General features: G+C 37.4%; 1 protein-coding gene across 1 annotated transcript; it reads right to left on the bottom strand.

Annotated features, from left to right (window-relative positions):
* Positions 1-3489: 3489 nt before the first annotated feature.
* Positions 3490-4312, bottom strand: LOC126163171 (U1 small nuclear ribonucleoprotein C). Its single transcript, XM_049920124.1, has one exon. The coding sequence runs from the start codon at positions 4175-4177 to the stop codon at positions 3677-3679; it is 501 nt and encodes a 166-aa protein (XP_049776081.1). The 5' UTR covers positions 4178-4312; the 3' UTR covers positions 3490-3676.
* Between the last annotated feature and the right edge of the window lie 4272 nt (positions 4313-8584).

Below are 8584 nucleotides of genomic sequence, written 5' to 3'. Positions count from 1 at the left end.
TTCACACAGTTAAATGCCTTTGAAAGGTCACAAAAAAGAAGAGTAGCAGAAGAATGGACAAGAACTGATTTGAATGGAGGTTGGTGACAGATGCATATAGATGTAGCGCTTTCTGTGGTACTTGGACTAATATTGGGTGTTCTTGACAGTGACATTGTAAGAGAAATGCATGGTGTGATAACTTAGAAAGATAATTCCATCAACTGACCATTTCTGAAAGTGACAGAATGGAAAATTGATAAAGCAGGGATGTACATCAAGAACATTAACGCGACTTATTAAAGTAGTTTCCCATCCAGACCACAAAATTGGTAATTTTTTATGACATTAGTTTTAGTTATGATGAAGCATTGGAGATGATGAGCAATTAATTTAAGATGAATATACCTTCAAAAGATGGACAGTAACAGAGGCAGATGATGTACAGGAACGAGTTTCTGAAGCAAAGTTTCGCACGAGGATTAACACATTACCGATAGCATTTACTGGGACTTGTGATTTGCAACTGCATATACACAGTGAGGAATGTTAACAGGGGAGAATGCATGAGAGAAATTGAGCACTGAAGAAAAATTGACACAAAAATCACATGGATACACGTCATGTAAAAGGTCCACATCTGAAGCAGTATACCATTTCAGCAAAATATAAGAAGCTACAAGAGACAAAATAAATTATGAAAAATTAAAAATACAAGCAGATGAAAACATCCAGAGTGTGATGCCATGCTTTCATGATAATAACAAACAATCCAAGTAGGGAGAAATGAAATTGAATGTCCTTCCATTGGTACCTGTGAAATAAGACACTTCAGTGTCTGTGGGAAGGTCATTCAAAATTGCCTATGAGCATGAGTGTGATAATCAAATTCATTGCTATAAACCACCTAGTCCAATCTGACTTGGGAGTAACGTTTATTAATACAAAAGTTGTACCAAAATAAAACAAACATCCAATGGCACGTTTATTTCGGTAAATGGAGGCAAGCTTGAGAAGAAACAGGGTTGATGTTACTAATTTACAATCTTCATACATAATATCAATGAACAACCATGGCACAAGCATCACAGAGAACTGCTACAAATTAGTTAATTCATCATATTCCACAGAGCCCATCAAGGAGAACAACTTCAGGTATGTGCAATAAGTCAAAACTGTGTGCAAAGTCAGTAAGCAATCTTACTTTATAACATAATTACAGTATACATTTGAGGTGAGCTGTAACATGCAACAAATCAGATACAAAATCTACATCAAGAAAACGCGCAAAATTAAAATAAATCATTTCATTACATGCTCGTCTTCTGATTCAACGAATTCTGGCAATGGCTACTCTCAAAAGAGCAAAACTACAGTATGTGGAACTAACAAACACCTGAATTACAGGCAAGGTCAATGTTCCTGGATCTTGAATTAGGATCAGTTTACGTAGCACTGATCTCAATGATGATACTATTTGCTGTTCCTCTTGTAACAACTTCCACTATTCATTGGATGTCAAGTTACTGCACAATCAAAATGCTGAAATAAATTAACATTAAGTTTTCCTGGTCAGTTTTCTTACTACTATATCAAAACCATAAAACAGGAGAGAATTTTTCTTTCCTGACAATTTTTATTTTAGTACATCTCTCAGATATTCTTGCCGTATCAGGTTGGCAAAGGACTTCATAATAAAAGTTCCACATAACTTCCTGCGTATGAATATTATTCGGCATTGTATTTGTGTCTTACACTTTCATTTCTGTCTTTTGACAGTAAAAGTACATGCACCAATGATTATTATTTTTCTGTTTATGCGCACAAGGGTAGGGACAGCAGCACAGCACATTTTTATGCAGTATAGTAAACAGATACAGCTCTGACGAAACACGTTTGTTGACACTCAACTAAGACATAGGCCTGTCTGTGTCAAACGAAGAGTGAGAATTGGCAGATGAATATTTCTAGGTTGCACCTCAAAGATGTTCTCTTGGAATCCCACCTGAAATACTACCATGCACATAGATAACATTGAAAGCTTTAGGTCAGTGTCACTTCTCACAGCTAACATGCTCCAAAATCTCTGGAGTTATGTGTAATATTTCATAGTCCCTTTTGCACTCTTCCTCTCCCTCTTTCTTAGAAGTCAGTTGAACCTACTAATACCAGACATAGGCATCAACCATTGACATGATGATGATGTTACATGTGACTCATATGTACACAAACACAAGGAGAACAAATTAAATGTTTTCCATTTACATGGATTTATGAAATAACATACTGGTATGTAAGTTAGTGTACACCTCAGTTAGGCAGAAAGATGAAAAGTTTGGTTGCAAGTTGGTGAATCAGTGTCAAAGGCATCATGCAACCCACTTTTGTCAACGCTTTGTCATAATGATTTCTAGTACATTGTCACTACACTTATATTTATTCAACTATGTTGCACTGTTGAAACCAACTTTTATTTCACCTTCCACATGAAATATCTTTTTCAGCACTGTTCACCTGTATTTTATCCTGTTTGTTGATACTAGTCAGCTACTGTCCGAAGAGATGCCCGTAAGATGAAAACCGATTAACTAAATAAATTAGTATGTAGGACATTCACAGTTTGTGTTTTCACTGATTACTATGCAAATATTTTTACGAGGTGTAAAACAAGCCATTAAAATGCATCTTCTCATTATTTAAATTCTACTGCAATTTTGATGGAAAAAACTTATACTTGCTCTAAACCATAAAACTTCTGAGAATATTTTGTTGGTACCATGCTCAAAAATAATACGATTTTAAACATTTTATTTTAGTATATTTCCATACCCTTTCTGCGTATCAAGTTAGTAGATAAAGTAGTTAGTATCAAAGTAGAAGGTAAAGGCAGAGTAGCAAATAACTTATTCTTCCCCAGTCAACAAGAATTAGTTATAATGTAACGAAAAAATTGCAACGAGTTGAAATCACTGAGTAATACAAATATTACCACATAATTGTGCATTTTTGACAGAACGTAAGACATACACAACAAATCAATTATAAAATGTATTTCGAAAACACTCCAGGGGTAACAGTATATGACAGATCAGATCTGACAAACTGTTCCACTGATCAACACATGTAAGACATAATTGTTATAAATGTGATCTTGTTAATAATGACATTCATATAAGGGCAAATTGTAAGACCAATACCACTCCAAATATCTTGATAAAAGGAAATGGCCCCCTTCTCTCTACTAATAATTGTGTATGAACCACTATGATGGTTTTGATATGAAATGATAGATGGACACAGGAATACTGATATGCTTCTACTATGAAAGCAGTCTTGAACAGCTGATATCATGTCCTCCACAATGTGTAGAGTAAGGATTTCAGTTGTGCTACAAAAAAGTTGAGACTCAAAGTGCAACAACAGCAAAACATATCACCTTCTTAAAACATAGATTGTAGAACAAAGAAGTCATGCCAATCAACATTTTATAAATGAAGTTTAACCAATAAATATCACTGAAATTAAATTTTATTACAAATATCCACAGAAAATGTTTCATACATATACGCTATGTAACAATGTTTGACACACATTTCATTCTTACAGGCAGGACAGAACACTTTTTTATCATCACTGCCACAAATGTACTGGACAGTCCAATAGAATTTACATACAAACTGAAATTTATAGTCCACTACTATTTCTTCATTGGTGCACCCATAGGTCCTCCAATAAGTGGTGGTCCTCTCATAGGTCCCATTGGACCCATTGGTCCCATCGGCATCATGGGTCCCATCATCGGTGGTCGCATCCCCATCATAGGAGGCATAGGACCATGAGGTCCCATCATCATCGGACCCATATGGCTTGGAGGCATTCCTGGCGGACCCATCATACCTGGTCCAGGCTGAGGTGGGCCATGTACTGGTCCAGGTGGTCGTGGCGGTCCTGGCATACCAGCCGGTGGCGGTAGAGCAGCTCCGGGTTTCGTAGCAGCGAACGGATTAGAAGCAATTTTGCCAGCTTTAAATGCAGCCGTTGTCGCATCAATGAGATGCTGTGCTTGCTCCTCCATCCACTTCTGATAGTAAAATTTTACATTGTCTTTATGCTTGCGCCCTTGACAATGTGTTTTTCTAACAGACGGTGAATCGTGTGTGAGATATGTATCACAGTAGTCGCAGTAATACTTCGGCATTTCGAAATAAATCCGTCACCTGTGTAACTCTCGCACTACTTGTAACTCAGCACTCACAATTACACACTACAACACTATCAACATAAACAACGTCCAACGATGTTTCTCGGAGTGTGATTCAGTATCAAAGATCACTAACACAAAGACCATGGCAAAGACATGATAATCGCTGGTGTGGGCATCTGTGGGGGTGACATAATCGACTAATCGATACGTGATATGTGCAGTGTATCCAGTGATCTCTGGAGATCACTGAGTGTATCTTTTATTTTCGCATGTACTGTGTTGCGTCTTGTTTTGTTCACTAATCTACGCATTAGTCTTTTGTAACTATGTACAATAAAGTGGAATTTTTACACAGTCATACCGTGTATGTAATATGTATGCGATCAGTAATCTCAATCCACAGTCTGAATTAAACAGTAGGAACATCTATGGAGGGAGCATTCAAATGCCAAAAAATGGAATTCTTGTTGTCAATACTCATAGACATCTTAACAAATCTCATTTATGGGCCTGAAAAGAACTTGGCTTAATTCTTTCAGCGGATGAATGCAAAGGCACTTCGCATACACGAGACAAATGTTCAGCCCGCCTGCCGCTATTTCTTTCTATTAAAAGGAAAGAAGATATAGGCACTGCTATTATTTCGGATTTTGACTACACTTATCTTATTACTGAGTCACTGATCTAATAAATTATGCTATGGCGACATTACAAAATAGCTTGTGTTCGAAATTGAAACTATCCCTAAAAAAACAGAATTGGTAGGACTGGCACGCAGCAAATTAGTGATTAATGACTATGAAATCCTTCAGAGAACAAAATTCTTCCGTTTAGACTTTCAGGTGGCATAAAGTTAATCTTCGTTTACGCTTTGGGAAGCTGAAACATTAATTTGCACATAGGCTTATTTTCTGCGTTGTATGTACCACAGCTGGAATTTCAAATTGTTACTAATTTACAATAAGCACGATACTTGGGAGCTCTCTATAATCAGAATTTGCTGATTTAGACAGTCATGTGTAAATCTTTTCTACAAGCCTCCCAAAATAATTCAGCGATACCCGTTCCTGCTGCAACGACTGTACTACTCTCTTGTGAAGTAGCAAAACGCGAAGATCATGAAAAAAGCCAAAGAATCACACACATTTCACCTTAGGAGAGTCTAAACTATAGTCTAAGAATTTCAGAAATTGCCATTATTATTGTAACTTTAATCGTTACAAACTCTTAATTTCTTTTTTCCTCTTTTCAGTAAAATTCTCTCTTTCTGTCTCTACGAGTTCGATATAAATATCATCGAACTCCTTTGTGTGATAATTCGATTTGCTTACTATACAGAAATGATCAATGCACATGATAAATTAATATCGAATTCGTAACGAATACGCGGTATACACTGCTCTGCAAAACCTAAGGACGAGATACATAAAGCTCAAACATAATGAGTTACCTCAACACTTTTCTCACATGACATACTAAAAGCCTTGGATCTAGGCAGTCAGGTTGGTGCAGTATTTCTTGATTTCCAAAATTGATTGTGATATTCCTGGCTGTGCCCGCCAGTTTTTTATCTTGCTAGAAGCTCATCTTGATGCAGCTCGATACACACGAAATAGCATATGGTACAAACGTGGAGTGAGGTACTAGCCGCAGATGGTACAGTATGTACCATTCCTGTGGGAGAGTCTGCCAATTGTACTGAACTGGCTTCTGATTGATCGGCACATTCGGGAGTTAGGCACGGAAACGCCTAACTTCTCTTATTAATTATTTATATACTTTTCATTGTATTTAACCCATTTTTCAGTATGACCATCTCTCATAGTTACCCTACGCGTCTACCGTTTTTGTTTATTAAATTTCACTAGTTTTGAGAATCATAAGAGTAATGATATTACAGTGGAAGTGCTTTGGACACCTTCGGGTCGCTATGGTGCGCCGGGGAAATGAACTACTTCAGCTGCGCTAGTCACTCTACTTCGGGTGTTCTTCAGAGCCGGACATGTATCTCTGTTTCGGACGCACATGTGGTACTCTGTATTGTCAGAAAAGTTACCGTACTATTAAGAAAGCTATGTCGAGTGTTGTAGAACACAGTGTAAAAAGTGATATTTTAAAATATAAACAAATAGGATGCATTAATGAGAGGTGTCACCTACGATAATTGTCAGTACTACAGATCTTGCCCTCTATAGATACAGAGACTAACCTGGGCAAGTGGAATCCCACAAAAAATGCACAAACACAGGTTCAAGTTCTAAATGACAACATAGCAGCCACCGCCGAGGAAGATCCTACGACCGACAAGCTGTCTTCTGTGCTGGGGACACAACTTCAGAACATTGGTGGAAAGGACGGTAGGGATTCTTATTCAGTCTCTACAGATTTCTCCAGCTTCCAGATCTGACTTCCAACAAGACAATGTATAGTTTTATACATGGCATCCCTTGTGGGGAAAATGTATTTAAAGAAGAGGCTACTATCTGTTAACGAGAACTGTGAATTGAGTGAGATGTGAAAATTATAGTGAGAACAGTGAACTATGATGATTATCATAAAACACCCGAATCAATAGTGTATGAACAGTGAAGAAGATAAAAAGCAGCACTGTGTGAACTTTTGTAAGTTTCTCTGAATTGTGAGACAGCAAAATCTATAAATGCCGCTAATTAATCCGTGTCATATAGTTGAAAGTGAAAACGTGAAAACGCAAATCGGAGTGTAAAGTTGTAAGTGTGGGCGCGATCCAAACGGATTACGTTTTATTTCACCGCTACAACAAACAATGCTTCAGGGAGCAGTTAGCAGAGCAGCGTACAGCAGGCGAGGCGAATGACTTGGAAGCAACACTTGTCGCCCCCACCAGCTGCAGTCCAGCGTCAGAGAGCGGCGAACGGCAGGGATAGGCGTCTGTGGTCGATTACGGCAACCGAAGACACCCAACACGAAAAAGACAGTGTGGCGAACAGCAACATCGTGCCGGAGAAGAAACTAGCGTGTACGCTAATCACTTTAGAGCTAGTGAGAGGAAGCTAGTACTAACAAGCTTAGGGATTTTTAAGAATATTGTTAATTGTTTCGTAATAATTTCCTTAATAACAAAAGGTCAGAGGAATGCGAAACATGGTACAATCTTAGAAGTAGAGGCAGTGGCCTCAGGGTAATGAAATCGAAGAGGCAAGCCAATTACAGGGCATGCCAGGTGAAATATAAGTAAAGAGCAAAGCAAGGTGTACAGAATCAAATGGATGATAGCTAGTTACCAGAATCACCTGATGTAGAAACTGAAGTTTCGGAAGAAAACACAATTTCAGATAATAGCAATATTGAAATTAGTGAGTTGGATACTGATGTAGATGACATGAATGTTAATAATAAGTTAAATAAGGTGACTGGTGATGTCAGAGGCAATGACTCTGACACCATCATTGCTACTGAATAAACAAGTAGAACAAGTAGGTCAAGCCATGGAACAGCATCGGCTGATACATTGCCTACACAAGACAATAACAAAAGTGTGGTTAAAATGTTAATGGAGCTAGTATGTGGGCAAAAAGGAATAACAAAGATTTCAAATTAGTTAAAGAAAGGGCAGAAATTACTTGCTGATAAAACTGAAGTAACAAACACAGAGGTAGCAAAAATTAAGAGTAAGTGTAAACATTTAGAGACCAGGGTTGATTCTCATGAAACTAGAATTGGGGATTGTGAAAAAATAATTGAGCATGACAGTAAAGAATGGGGTCAAAAATTAGATCAGTATAAGCAAGACGTTAATCATAAGATGGATGATGAATTAGCGAAAATAAATGATCTCATACAAGGTAAAGATACTTTTGTGTTGTCAGGTATGGATGAATTCATAAATTAAGTAATGATCAGTGTAAAATAAACAAAACTTGCAAAGATACCCATGAAAGGCAAAACAAACAGGTTGTAGACTTAAAGTACGAAAATGCAGTCCTTAGTCGTAAAGTATCACGAGTAAAACCTGTTTGTAATCGTAATACAAATACAATTCAGGGTCGATTGAGAGAAATAGAACACAAGGTAGAAAACATACTCAAGTAAGTGAGATGAGTAAAAACATACATGATGTGGAAGTTGCGTAAAAACAGAAACTCGAAATGTGGATTGAATGGGATAAACGTAAGGGTGTTGTCTATATTAACAAAGTAGTCAGTAATTCTAACGCTTACAAATTTCATAACTTTTCTAGCAAAAGTAGGATACATCCTGTTGCTTTCATTCATCAGTTTCAGGGCACCATACCTGACACCATCACAGATCAGCAGAAAATCAAATTTGCAGCAAGTCGTTTTGAATGGGACACAATAGCATGGAGAGCTGGAGCCAGTAACACATGTAAAACATACCAAGAATTTATTAGAGCACTCTTAA

Source organism: Schistocerca cancellata, chromosome 1, assembly GCF_023864275.1.
Source record: "Schistocerca cancellata isolate TAMUIC-IGC-003103 chromosome 1, iqSchCanc2.1, whole genome shotgun sequence".
Classification (NCBI taxonomy): Eukaryota; Metazoa; Arthropoda; class Insecta; order Orthoptera; family Acrididae; genus Schistocerca; species Schistocerca cancellata.
Note: the sequence above shows the minus strand (reverse complement) of the source record. Positions and strands in the feature narration are given on the sequence as shown.